The 14,009-nt window shown below is 34.2% G+C and overlaps 2 protein-coding genes across 5 annotated transcripts; one reads left to right on the top strand and one right to left on the bottom strand.

The window, feature by feature from the left end:
* Positions 1–1,701: 1,701 nt before the first annotated feature.
* LOC133668023 (probable protein phosphatase 2C 52) lies at positions 1,702–6,262 on the top strand. Of its 2 annotated transcripts, none has more exons than XM_062087758.1 (6): positions 1,702–1,879; positions 3,249–3,748; positions 3,828–4,175; positions 4,303–4,420; positions 4,510–4,733; positions 5,548–6,262. In XM_062087758.1, exons 2-6 carry the CDS (start codon positions 3,491–3,493, stop codon positions 6,022–6,024), a joined length of 1,425 nt encoding a protein of 474 aa, XP_061943742.1. In that variant the 5' UTR covers positions 1,702–1,879; positions 3,249–3,490; the 3' UTR covers positions 6,025–6,262. The 2 variants fall into 2 exon arrangements, with proteins under 2 accessions (XP_061943742.1, XP_061943741.1); XM_062087757.1 differs by lacking the exon at positions 1,702–1,879 and adding an exon at positions 1,899–2,845.
* A 2,207-nt stretch (positions 6,263–8,469) lies between these two features.
* LOC133668787 (protein SYM1) lies at positions 8,470–12,357 on the bottom strand. Of its 3 annotated transcripts, none has more exons than XM_062088794.1 (7): positions 11,820–12,357; positions 11,098–11,238; positions 10,881–10,994; positions 10,613–10,786; positions 9,693–9,808; positions 9,118–9,199; positions 8,470–8,876 (listed from the first exon to the last, which is right to left on the bottom strand). In XM_062088794.1, the coding sequence occupies exons 1-7, from the start codon at positions 12,234–12,236 to the stop codon at positions 8,871–8,873; spliced, it is 1,050 nt and encodes a 349-aa protein (XP_061944778.1). In that variant the 5' UTR covers positions 12,237–12,357; the 3' UTR covers positions 8,470–8,870. The 3 variants fall into 3 exon arrangements, 2 of the variants coding, with proteins under 2 accessions (XP_061944778.1, XP_061944779.1); XM_062088795.1 differs by having other exon boundaries at positions 11,098–11,269; positions 11,820–11,952; XR_009833802.1 differs by lacking the exon at positions 8,470–8,876 and having other exon boundaries at positions 9,693–9,804.
* Between the last annotated feature and the right edge of the window lie 1,652 nt (positions 12,358–14,009).

The following is a 14,009-nucleotide window of genomic DNA, read 5'->3' as shown; positions in this document are numbered from 1 at the left end:
GTTATCACAAGATAAAATACACCATAAATATTCAAGAAAAAACTTGCATATATAAAACTCAGCAAAAAGTAGGGCAATCACGGAGGGGATATTCATGTATAATTATGAACGAATAGACAACAATTGATTAACCCCAAGCCTCTCTCGTGTCTCATAAGATATCAACATTAATGCTTTGTATGGTTGGGAAGTTAGAACATTGAATATTTTTGGTTGACTTTCCATTTTATTCACTCATCAATTAACATAGGAAGCAAGTCATCTCTAATTATTTTAAAGAAAACATTAGTATATAAGCAACGAGGGCTCAAAATTATAAAATTAAAGAAGATAGATTGTGTCATTGCAAGAGTCTAAACACATGTAAGCACACTTGGCATATAGATAGGTTAGGCATGTTATTGAGATTGTAATAAATATTATATTCAAGAAGGCCCATCCAAGGCCCATCAACTTTTCCCTCCATTTCGTCTACAAGAATTAAGGTACTCTGTGAAAAGAAAAGAAAAAAAAAGAAACTTAGTATTTATTTATTTATTTAAAAAGAAAAAGGAGAAGAGAGGACAGCAGAGCTAACACGGAGGGTAAGTGACTGTGGGCCTGAATTCTACCACTAGCGAAAACCTTTTTCGTGGCCCATCATTTAATTCCCTTTTCCCCTTATACTGCCACGTCACGTGACCCCAACTACGTGTCCGTTTTCGGCCTGCCCCTTTAACAGGAAATCCCCACCCTTCTGAACCTTGAACTCGTTCCCTTTCACGCTCTCCACTTCAAGTGTAAAACACACGCTTCCAACAAGGGACCCGTAGGCCATCACATGACATTCAAGTTTTGGTCGAGAACTTATAAAGATAATTTATAATAATAATATTTATTTTATTTGAGATAATTTTTTTTTGTTATGATTTAAAATAATAAATTTTAAAAATTTATTACTAATAATATTTTTTTAATTAAATTTTTATTTTTTTAATAAAATCCATATAAAATTATGATTCTTTTTTTTATTGCTAAGCATTGATGTAGCATTGAAAATGTATTTCTAATCTCTTATTATGTCATTTCTCTCTTGCCATGCTTATTATTTATATATCAAGTAATATTAGTGTGACATGAACAATTTTGGTTAGATTTTATATTAAATTATTATAATTTTAAAACTCATCAAATTAAAGTGTAGCTTTAATATTTTTGGTTCAACCACTATAGAAATCAACAAATTTTAAACTATAACTAAAGTATCATTGAAATTCCCTCTAAAAATCAATTCTTAAAAGATGCTCGAGAATACAATCGCGATTGCTTTTAAAAGTGTTTTTTATTTGGAAATGCATTAAAATAATATTTTTATTTTATTTTTTTAAAATTAATTTTGATACCAACATATTAAAATAATGTAAAAATATATAAAAATTAATTTACTCTTTTTAAAATTTTCATGAAAAACCATTTGAAATGCAAATTTAAAAGCAAATCTTAGATGTCTTAACTCCATCCTCCTTTCATAGTAACCTCTCTTCATTTTTGCAATCAACATTTGGCATGAATTAATGCATCAGAAACCAACGCGCTTAACAAATGCGAGTGTTATTTTCCTTAACAACAAAATTATCTAAAAGGAAAAATCATGATTTAGGCTCTGAGCCCACACCCTTAACACATCAGTTACTGCTGGCCAACGTCCCTCCCTCTCGCCTGCTTTGCTTGCTTTTACAATTAATGCATCCACACACAAACAAGTCCACCTCTCTCTCTCTCTCTCTCTCTCTCTCATGTTTTTTATTTCAACATATTTTGTTTCTCTATGGGTTTTGCTCTGTTCTTCTTATCCTAAACTCTGAACTGTTTTGTTTCACTTCTCGACAAAATATTGAAGGTGCTGTCTTTGTTCCAGTTTTGAATGCCCCGTTTCATGAACTTTGCTTGTCTTTCGATGATAAATGTGTTTTCTTTGTTTGCTTAAGATAATGTTAACACTTAATGCAAGAAGGCTTAAAGATCTGACACATTTATCTTAAAGTGTTCATTAGCTAACTCTAATTGTTTACAGAGGCAACTGAGGAAACCAAAGGATAAAAGAAAGATGCATGCTTTATGGATTATGGAGTGTTTTTGCTTTTAAAAATTGAGACTTACTGTTCTCTACTATGGTATACAAAATGGGGTTCTTGAAAAATGGAAAATTTTGAATTTATATTCTTTGTTTTTTTGCATTTTTTGAGTGGCCAAAGAGGGAAACAGAGTTTGAGTTGGGTTGAGTTGAGTTGGTTGGCCATACAAGTTAACAGAGTTGGGTTGAGTTGGTTGGCCAAACAAGTTTCCAGTCCTAGTAAATTTTTGTTTTGTAGTGTGTTGTTTTGCTCCTTTTTTTTTTTTTTTGGTTCTCTCGCTTTGTTAATGATAATTATGTAATAGTTGATATCTTTGTTATATTCTCTTTTTAAGGCCATCTTTTGATTCTGTTTTGACAAAATCATACCTTTGTTTCGTCCTTTTTTACTTTTCTGTTTCTGCTTTATCTCGTCTTGGTTTTCTCTCTAGTGGGAATTCAAAGTTCTACGTTTCCTCTCTCTCTCTCTCTCCCCCCCTCCCCCCTCCCCCCCTCCCTCCCTCCCTCTTTACTTTGAAATAATGGTCCAGTCTTAATTTTGAATTTGCTTTGATGGGTTTCTTTTTTTTAGTGGAAACTAATTGCAAAATGCATACTTTGTTCTATCTTTAAGTCTTTTATGGACAACCCACCAGAAATCTGAGGGTTTTAATTGAGATTGTGCCAAATAGTATACTACTTGTCAACTCTTTGTTTTGATCTCTTCTTTGGTTCTCTACTCAAGAATAAAAGGTAAGAATTCCAGAATCATGAAAATACGTTCATTTTATTCTTATGATTGTAGTGTATTTTGATGTATTTTACCTGGCAGGACAAACAGGTTTCTTGTTTTCTGATTTGTTCTTGAATTTTATGCTTCTCTCTTTGTTGGCTTCAGTTTTTTAATTATTTGTTTGTGGATTCTTAAGTAACAAGATTTTAACTCTCTAAGTAGTGTGACAATAATGTGAATCCTTACGAAGGACAAGATATTAGGACAGCCTTTTAAGAATATCCTATTCCAAGGTCACATGGAAGATTATTAAATTTGTTTTTGTTTGATTTGTTGAGAGTTTAGTTACTTGCAGTCATCTCTGGTTTCTAACGAGGTATTTAATTAACAATCAGTAACTGTTGTCCTTTTGTTTGTGTTCAGCCAGTTTAATCGTTGATTTTCGCAATCACTTATGGATTTTATTTGACCAAGATTAAAAAGGTCATGGTTTTCTACATTGGGGTGTACAGTGACTAGTGTGGGAATCTTTGATGTTTCGGATAGTCTTTTTCTTGGTTGACTAGCTAGCAAAATTCGGAATTTTATGCGAGATCTGTTCTGGAAATAAGGGGAAACTTGTCTATTAATTAAACCATAGATGTCTTTGTTCTGGGATTGAGCAAATGGGAGCTTGTGTTTCAACTAGTCGGAGTACTTGCAGCAGTAAGAGCAATGGAGAGCCAGTTCCTCTGCCTTGCTTGGGGATTGGTTTTTGCCGGCAAAAGAGAACTAAAAGAACATTCTCTGATCATGTGGTCACACTACAACATTTACCATCCATACCTAACAGGGTTTTCACCAATGGAAAGAGCCGAACTTCTTGTATATTCACACAGCAGGGTCGCAAGGGCATAAACCAGGATGCAATGATTGTGTGGGAAGTAAGTTTCATTTTCCATCGAGATTAGCTTTTAATAACATTTGGAGTTAAATGCTTAGTCTCACTTTGGATCTATGTAGGATTTCATGTCAGAGGATGTGACCTTCTGTGGTGTTTTTGATGGTCATGGTCCTCATGGCCATCTAGTTGCCCGCAAGGTCAGGGATGCCCTGCCTGTAAAATTACAATCATTCTTGAACTCTTGTCAGTCAAGGCAAAATGGGTCAGATCAAACTTGTTTCAAGGGGAATTCGATGAAATCTGATGTTGGGGATTTGGACAAGGATGGCTCTATCGAGGATAAATTGAATTCTTTATGGAGAGAAGCGTTCCTGAAGTCATATAAGGCCATGGATAAAGAGCTGAAATCCCATCCGAATTTGGACTGCTTCTGCAGTGGGAGCACAGCTATCACTATTGTGAAACAGGTATTGTAGGGTGGACAGCTCAGTGTTGATATTTCATTCATTTAGCTTGTAGGAAGTATAGATCACTCTTCATGTTCCACTTGTTTAGCTTTAGCCTTATTGTATACATTTATTTGTGATTTTAAAGGGCTCCAATCTATTCATGGGATATATTGGGGATTCCCGTGCAATCATGGGATCTAAGGACAGCAATGATTCCATGGTGGCAGTCCAGTTGACCGTTGATCTGAAGCCTGATTTGCCAAGTAGGTCATATGCATTACAATTAACTATGTGTTTTGGTGGTACCCATCTTTGCAAACCCATGAGTTGACATGAAACGAAATTGTTGCAGGGGAAGCTGAAAGAATTAAGCGGTGTAAAGGTAGAGTGTTTGCATTGCAAGACGAGCCTGAAGTGCCAAGAGTTTGGTTACCATTTGATGATGCTCCTGGCTTAGCAATGGCTCGGGCATTTGGTGATTTCTGTTTGAAGGAATATGGAGTGATCTCCATACCTGAGTTTTCACATCGGACCCTTACAGAGAGGGATCAATTCATCGTTCTTGCCTCAGATGGGGTATGTTTTCACCTCTGATATATTTTTCCGAGCAGTTCATTTTCTATCTGTTAATATTAAATCCGGATTTATTTATTTTGAGATGCTCAGCTGATGAGACTTTTCAATTTGATATTTCTAAGGTCCTATATATTACTGACTGAATGTTTATTGACTCTGGTTACCATGTGGATGCATGGTGGAGAGGAAAGTTGTAGAGGAGTGTCAAGTGTATATAAATACCAATCAGGCAATAACACGTTTTTTTTGAAAGGCCTACAAGGGAAAAAAGAGAACTCAGTGTGGTGGATCATGGATTTTGTATGCCTATAGATTGAATTGAGGGTTCTTCAAACCTAAGCAGCAAATAGATTGACCCAGCTGTCAGCTGCCATTCCATGACAGCTATGTTACAATGGCCAGTCATGTTTTTCTTTGAACAGTGTTGCATTGTTCTATGCTTGAGCTTTTGAGTCAAAATGAGTTCCTGATGCTCCCAATCTATTCTGACTTCCATATAATCCTGTCTTGTGCAAGCTTTTCCAAATGTTATTTTTTGATATATTGAGTTTCTGATTGTGATACATGTGCATCATCTTGATTGGATTGCCAAATCTTTTAGTCTCACCTATCCAAATTCATCAAGAATACAGAAATGCTAAACAGTAATGTAATATCAAAGCCAATTACACCTCAGCAATTTTGAAATACCAGAACTGTAACCTTGATATATTCTTTTTTTCTTTTTCCGAGACAATGCTTGGCAATATTCTTTTTTTTTTTTTACTTATGCACTACTTTCTTCTGTGCTAAATGTTAAGTTTGAATTGCACAGGTTTGGGATGTCTTGAGCAACGAAGAGGTGGTTGAGATTGTATCCTCAGCTCCAACACGGGCATCAGCAGCAAGAATTCTGGTGGACTCGGCTGCTCGGGAATGGAAGCTTAAATACCCAACTTCAAAGATGGATGACTGTGCTGTTGTTTGCTTATTTCTGGACGGGAAAATGGACTCAGAATCGGATTATGATGAACAAGGCTTTTCCTCAGCAACTCTTGATCAGAGCAATCATTCTGGCAATGTTGCTGAATCAGACGATGGGCAGAAATCTGAGCCATGTTTGCAAAGAAATTTTACAGTTAGATCAGCAGAAGAAACTGATACTTATGGAAGGCAAGCTGTTGAAGTTGATGGAGATGGCGAAGCAGTGAATAATGCTGAGGATCAGAGTTGGCTAGGTTTGGAAGGAGTCACTCGAGTGAATTCACTTGTTCAACTTCCAAGATTTTCTGAGGAAAGACCAGGCCCATAATTTTTGTGGTATCTACATAGATGAAATGGGGCTGCCATCATTGTAATATTTTGGCTCTTGAGCCACATTATACTCAGAAAGTTCTCTTGTTCTGGTGGCACATTGTTTTGAAACTTTGTCCAGGTAAATTATTGCTCCGGTCCCTTTTGTTGTATGTTCACAGAAATGTAGAAAGACAGCTTTGTTCAGAGAATTGAACTAAACATAGCTCAGTCAATACCACTTTATCTTCTGTCAAGATTCTGAATGTGCTTGTATAAGGTCTTCATGGTCGCCATATCAAATTCTTGTCGCCAGCAAGTTTCTGATCCCAGATGGGCTTTTTCTCCAAGAGCTACGATAGGAGTCCTGCCTGACACATTTTTTGCTGCTGCTGCTGCTGCTGCTGAAGGGACACCCCTTAACATAACCACGATAATATGACGCATTTTTTAGCTGATATTATCAATGCATTCATTACTTCTTCATTTACCATCTTATCAGGAAATTATTCCATCTCTTGGTTTGTTGCATCCTCCTAACGTTTACGGTAAACACATTTGTAAAAATTATTAATGGACACGATCACAAAACCAAATCAAATTTACTAGAATCATATGAACAGGTATAGTTATGGACAGACATACCATTAATAGCATCTCTCGTCTGGTCACAAGGACAAATATGTAGTTAGAGGGATGGAAGAGATCAATTTAATGGCCGCCGGGCTTGGTAATGAAAAATAGGACCCAAATGTTAGGGAAACAAGGTTAGCTCTACATGTTCCAACTTGTCAATAAACAAGAAACCACCAAGCGATTTTTAGAGGGAAATTTCCAATTTCCATGGCCTTTAAGAGGGAAGCATCATTGGTTCATCCTTTATTGATCAAGACTACTTGGATTTGTGCCGTCGCTACCAATCGTCTGTATAATTTTGTTTTTCATTTTTAAAGGTTTTTTTCGAAACCAAACTTAATGAATGTGGTTTCCAGTCACCATCAGCAACATTTAAATCAGTCTCTTACAACCATGACCTACCCATCTCTTTTATCCTTCATGCAAGCAGAGACAGTAACACATTTACACCTTGCTGGAAAACCATCTTTGATCACAAGCAAAACCAGACAAAATCTCCCAACAACCACCCAAAAGTTCAATCAACAAAAACAAATCACATTAGTAAATAACGGCAACACGTAGAAGATAAATAATAACACAAGATCTCAAATAGTTTTTCATTCAAAAGAGAATGCTAGGTTCCAACTTTCAAAACATGACAGGAAATGGCCAATAACCAACCATTCTGATTCTCTGTTCTATAAAAAGGGTTTTTTTTTTTTTTTTTTTCTCATTTCAGAAGTACATATTTTCATACCATCAGGAAGATATGAAAACCTAGAAACCTTATCCAAAGAAATGAGTCTTGATTTTTTTACTGCAAATTTAGAAATTGTTTTTTCACTCATATTATTATCTAATTTAGTTCATCAATTCAAATGGTGAATAAAAAAATAAAAATGTATATTCAATTAGTTTCACCTCCAGATAAGAATTTAAATATGATAGTATCAGGCTATCCATCTTTTAGTAATTAGATTTTGAAAAGCCATATGAATTGTTGATAAAAAAAATAATTTATTAAATGATTCATTTACAGTTGTTGAGATCCGGTACCTGGTGAAGAAATATTTTTAAAAATACTTTTTTCTCTTTCTTCTAGGAATTATTATAGATTTCAATTGATTCATTTGTATTCTTAGTATAGGTTTCTTTCTTAACTATAGGCATTCTAATTTATTTTTTTAATAATCTAATCTTATTAAAATAAAAAACAAAAAAAATAATACATTTAAAAAAATTTATTTTGATATATTTTCAATCAAAAAATATTTTTAAAAACAACACTTTATATATTTTTATATAGTAAGATACAATCTACATTTTATATTAATTATAAATTTAAAAATATTTAATTAATCAATAGATACCAAAATTTTATATAAATTCTATTAAAAACTCTACTAAAATTTTAATTAAAAAATCTACAATTTATAATTTTTTTAAATCACAATCACAAACTACAATAATACCATTCACACGCTACCCATGCTATGACTACTGAATTCACGAGGAAATATTTATTTGAAGCCTTGAAACAGGTGAGGATCCCTGCCAATTTCGGAATACGAGCATAGACTGCCTGTCATGTCTTCCACATGCTCCTCACTTATTTGTGTTTGGGATATTTTTTAAAAAATATTTTTTATTTAAAGATATATTAAAATATATTTTTTAATTTTTTTATACTAGCATATCAAATCCTTTAAAATATAAACACATTTTTAAAACACAAACGTAGTACAAAACACAAAGCCAAAGAGCTGGCATGTCCTTCATCCAGTGTATGCAGCCTGGGAGATCCGATTTGTTGTCCCTGTTTCATAATGGTCAATGTATAACAGTCTTGAGGAGAGAAGGAAAATCATATGTTTCATTTACTTTTCTTCTATAGCTCCATGTTTCAATACATTGATTCTTGATTGATTGGTCCATGACTGAGTTTGAGGACCAGGTCCGTGTGATAATTTCTCCCAATTCAAGAATTCGAAGGGTCAGGTGTCACACCCTTGTTGCTATAATTGCAGGAAGCTGCTTCTGTATTTTGAAGCTCATGCAAAGAAACAATCTGCTGTTGCAGCAGCCACCAAGCCTCAACCTAAAACAATATTAATATACAGCATACACATCAACAAAACAAGAGGCAAATTACGGTAGAGGCTGTTCTTGCACAGCAAGTCTGTCCATGTTTGCCTGATGACAGCAAATGCACCACCCTTCTTGTTGGGACATGATTTTCCAGTTCATTTATTTCTGCAAGGTGAGATAAAGGGAAGGATATCAGCATATAGGAAACTAAAAATCAACTGCATCACAACATGAACCTGTACAAAATTGTGGTTCCTCTGACCTACAGTATAGGTTCGATTACTTGACGCAAAGCCTAGAGGAGCGGTGATTTTTGGTTACATTGTTCAGAGTCAATGGACTTTCCAATAATATAGTTTTATCCATAATGGGATTATTTGAAAGGAAAAGTTTAATTGTGATGTACCTCATCAGCACTGCCTGAAGAGCTTGAGTTTGCCTCCAAGGTTGTGTCAGAAATCCGAGCTTCTGATTTCTCATTCGAATAACTGAAAACAGAAAAGAAAACAGTGTTAAATAGAAAATCAGCGAAGCATTTTACATAGAAGAAAAGCTATAGCACAATTTTAACACCAGGAAAAAAAACCCCACCAAAACTATGATAATAGTTACAAGTTATCACCAGAGACAGAAATCGAAGAAAGATGCAATGCTACACAAACGGTAAGAATAAAAGACATGCTCCTTTTGAGTTCACAATGGTTTGTACCTGGGGTCCTAAGCGCTTCAGAATCCTTAAATTTCATATGTTAATTACACTATGCAACCAATTAGCCACCAAAAATGATAGGTCGTATGAATAGAACAAAGCAAAAAAAGAAGCAATTTTATAATTCAATCCTATATATCAAGTCATAAGATTCAGTTGCAAATTAAACAAACTATAAAGAGACCAGCCATTCTAGCAGTTCTAATTGTTGAGACTGGTGTTACTCATTAGATACCCTCATTTTTAGCTGGTTAATGATCATGAATACTTACGTTGAGAGTATCGTCACCCAGATGAGCTCCACACAATCTACCCAAAGAAGCCTTTGTTCAAGAGGGATAACACCATAGGTAATCAAATGAGCAAATGGCCAAAGCTTCCATCCTGCCTATCAAGCAGGTCAACAGAAACAGTTTACTATCACCAAGACACGATGTATAAATGAACAATTATCTATCAGTTGAATGTTATTTTACATGGACCTCAAAGCATAAATGAACCTCAAAAAATTGCCTCGGTGAAAATCATTCAACTACATCAGTGTATAAAGGCAAGAAAATGGACCTTTACCAATGTAATATTCTTTCTTGCTGCTAGTTCATGCTACTTTTAGCACCATTGGAGACAAATGAATGCAATTTAGATTACATTGAGCTGTTCAAGATTTTTTCTCTTTGTGAAAAAAATGATTTCAAAGATAATTCCTTTGTCAAACTTTTAAGGGTTACAACAGGTAGGATGCTAGTGGCAGTCTATAGCCCTTCTATGTCATCTTCTAACCAAGGGCCTCAATGCGAGCACAAAAATCTTTCTTCTTCATATTCTCAATTGACACGGAGGACATTCGCAGGCAAGCTATTAATTTGTCCCTTCACAATCCCAAGATCATATGTTCAGTAGAAGCCTCAATCCTGCAGTCTAAATTAGAAGAGACCTATTCTATCCTTTATTCGGTTTTTCTAGAGAAACATTTTAGCTGAATTTAAAAGCCAATAGCAAATTTCAAAATGCAATGAAAATGCTGATAAATAAGTTTGGTATAAAATCAAAATCAAAGCTGGTAAATCAATGACTTTTTTCCCAGACAACAATATCATGGACAAATTGAAATCAAGGGGAAAATGTTTCAATCAGGAGCATTTATTCATAGCATTTTCAACTAGCACATGGAAAAATTCGAGGAGCTTCTTACAGTCAACATTAGCCAAAACGTTGCCTTCAGCTCGCTAAAAATAGTGTCTGGGGACTCAAAACGCAACAAACCTAGCGCCACATAGTAGATGCTGTTCCAAAGTGCTGCCCAAACTGTTTGGTCAAAAGCAACTTTGGCTGGGACCACCCACCAATCTTCAAAAGGAAAAAGAGCCTAGAAACCAATGTAAACGATTTCAGCCATCCAAATGACATCAACATGACAGCAAGTGAAGTGAAATGAACAAAACCCAAACAACAATAATCACCTCACAGAACTGATAGTAATAATGAGAGAGGGATCCATGTAGAGTAAACCCAACAAGCCCTGATCTAAACGTGCGAGTCCGGTCAAACTCGAAAATTGGTTTTCCTTCATAGCACTGCATTTCAGAACAATATAAACACGTGAATTGTGAAAAACAAGTTGAAAACTCTGCTAAGCCACCTGGGAAAAATCCCATACAAGGGAAACAGAAGACTTACTTGAGCAATCCAATCTCCTATAGAGTAGACCATCCCACTAATTGCCATTTTGGCCAAAACAGGGTTCGCTTTGAGAGCTTGTTCATATGCAATCCAATTGTGCTCAGGCAAATACCTTAGAATCTCATAAAGGGTCCATCCCTGAACGCTATTAAAAATTACGAAAAGTTTCCTGAAGGATAGAAATGCAGTAACTAGAACAATAATTCTGTTCATTACTGATAAAATGTAGCAAGGAAATTGATATTAAGCTTTCTTTTCAGCTTCTTTCATCACTGGATAAAACTTCTACTCTTTAAATTACGGAAAACATCAAATAATGCTGATCCCACAATTTGTGAACCAATTCAGGTGATGCTTAACCTCACAAAACATGATTCTGACAATCAAAGGGTATCAAACCTCAAAGATTAATATCAGATTTCTAAGAGCCAAATTACAAAAATTGAGCAATTAGTTTCACACATGTAAGATCAATGAAAAAACAAAAGTTCTTGTGCAAACCAAGAATGAACCAATCCAAATTTTGCACAATACATAACAAATTAACATTACAAACCAAAAATTAAAAACAAAAATCCCACCTGTTAATCATAAACAGAAGCAAACTACAAAGAGCACAACTTTCACCCATGTTCATGGCCAGCATAAACAGAACTGGATTCATTTACTAACCACAAGAAAAAACGAACGGAATTTAAGGTAAGAAAAGCATTACTTACATGCCAATAATCATGATCAATAGTAAGCAACCTAGAGACAGCAAGAGTACCAAACCCCAATACAATGGTAGCATTAATAGCTCTACTTGTCATTCTCTCTTCTTCATCATCACTCTCAACAGTAGAAGAAGAAGATGATGAAAGAAGGTCAGAATCTTTAGACCCATTAACAAGCAAAGGGTTACTTTTGTCTTTCAAAGGTTTATCTTTGACTGGAACAACTTCTTTGTCTTCTGTGAGCGATCCAGTGATCAAAGTTCTAGTCTTTTTGGTTGAGAGGATTGTGTTCTTTGATGGGTTGGATTTGGTGAAGGGTTTTGTGGAGAGGAGAAGTGAAGGAGAAGAGGAATAGGGTTTGTGGGTTTTGGTGAGCGAAGAGAATTTGTGATGGGAAGGAAGCGTGTAAAGAGTGGCCATGGATCAGAAAGAGAGCTAAAACCAAAAGTGCAAGAATGGCAATGAAGACAATTTTGATTGGAGCTTTGATTGTACTTAAGGTTATATCTTCTTCTTCTTTTTTTTTTTTTTTTTTTTTTTTTTTTTTTTTTTTTTTCTTCTTTTAAGCTAAAATGCATAGTTCTCGAGGAAAAAAGGGAAATGAGTGGAGTTAATTCTGCACATTCTTCTAGTTAAAGAAGTCGAATAAGAGATCTTACATCGAACCTTAAAGAGAAGAGCATGTGTAAGATAAAGGAGCCACATCATGTGTTCGATCACCATGTACAGTAAGTCAGCATTTCAAACTTTGCCGACCATTCCTGTGGAGGTTTTCTTGCCACATATCTTCACCTTCCCTTATGAGAAAACTTTTGATAAATTTTAGAGATCAAATCCCAAACAATGACCACCTTGGTAATGTCACTCAAAACTAGATTCATCGACATTTCTTCCTGAATTGGCTTGTAGTTAGACATCTAAATCGGCTATATAAGTTGAAACAATCATAAAGGAACTCTTTGAGTTATTAAAATCTACATGCCTATATAAGTTGTCTCGGTGACTCCTTGATTTGACTTCTTAGTTGAATTAGATTTTAAATCTAACTGGATTAGAGTTGATTTATTCAATAAGATAGATTAATTCCTAATTTATTTGACATGGTCAATTTTAATTTTTTTATTCTATTTTTTAAAAATAATATCATCTTGTATTTTTTTTAAATCTTTAAATGATAATATTTTAAATTGATTTGGGTCAACTCATTTGACTAATAGCTCGAGCCTTTGATAGCACAAGTTAGATTTAATAACTTTGATAATAAACATGTTGATTGAAAATTAACTATTTTTTGCAACTATAATTAGTTTGCAAGTTTGAACTATGCTACGATTCAAAACAGTATATAAAAAAAATTAACAAAAAATATACAGGTTGCAGATAACTTTTTGATATTTTTATTAAACTAAGCCAAACAGGTTCAAAATCTCTTGGTCCGACTCTTTACCTAACTCGTGTTTAAAATTAAATCATATAACAATTGACTTGACCGATCAAAAAACATTCCGATCAACTAGTAAAATAAGCAAGAGGATAAAATTGAGAAAAAAAATGAAATCAACGTAAAAAAAGAACTCAACTTTTTACCTAGTCAAAGTTTGAAATTAAACCATATTAGAGTTGTCCTTGCATGACATGACTTGACCGATTGATAAAAATATTTGAAGATAAAATTAAAAAAATGATAAAATTAAAAGAAAAAAACCTCTATACATGCCTCTTTGCTTAGTCCGAGTTTAAAATTAAATTATATAGCAGTTACTCCAACATGATATGGTCGATTTAGTTGGTTTAAAAACAATGTAAATAATTGTTAAAAAAAGTTGAAAATAAAATAAAAAAAAATGAAAAAAGGAGAATGAAAAAAAAATAGAGGGATGAATTAAAAAAGAAGAAGAAGAAAACAAACCTATGGAGCTAGATAATCATCTCAAGTTTGTTTTTAGTATATAATTAATATTCTTCCTTTGATATCAATCCACTCTTAATTCTTAATTATTTTATATACTTTAGCAACTATATATTATAAACACAATCTAATTTATATGGAAGTTTTAGGCCATCCAAATGGAATTTTCCCAAAGGGAAAAGGATGTAAAGATCCCCTTGGTTAAAAGTAAATTTTTTTGTATTTGTGCCAAGGTAGTGGTGATATTATTTGTTATTATTAAAAAAAATTATAAGAGATGGTGT

The sequence above is a fragment of the Populus nigra genome, chromosome 11 (assembly GCF_951802175.1).
Source record: "Populus nigra chromosome 11, ddPopNigr1.1, whole genome shotgun sequence".
In the NCBI taxonomy this organism is placed as follows: domain Eukaryota; kingdom Viridiplantae; phylum Streptophyta; class Magnoliopsida; order Malpighiales; family Salicaceae; genus Populus; species Populus nigra.
Note: the sequence above shows the minus strand (reverse complement) of the source record. Positions and strands in the feature narration are given on the sequence as shown.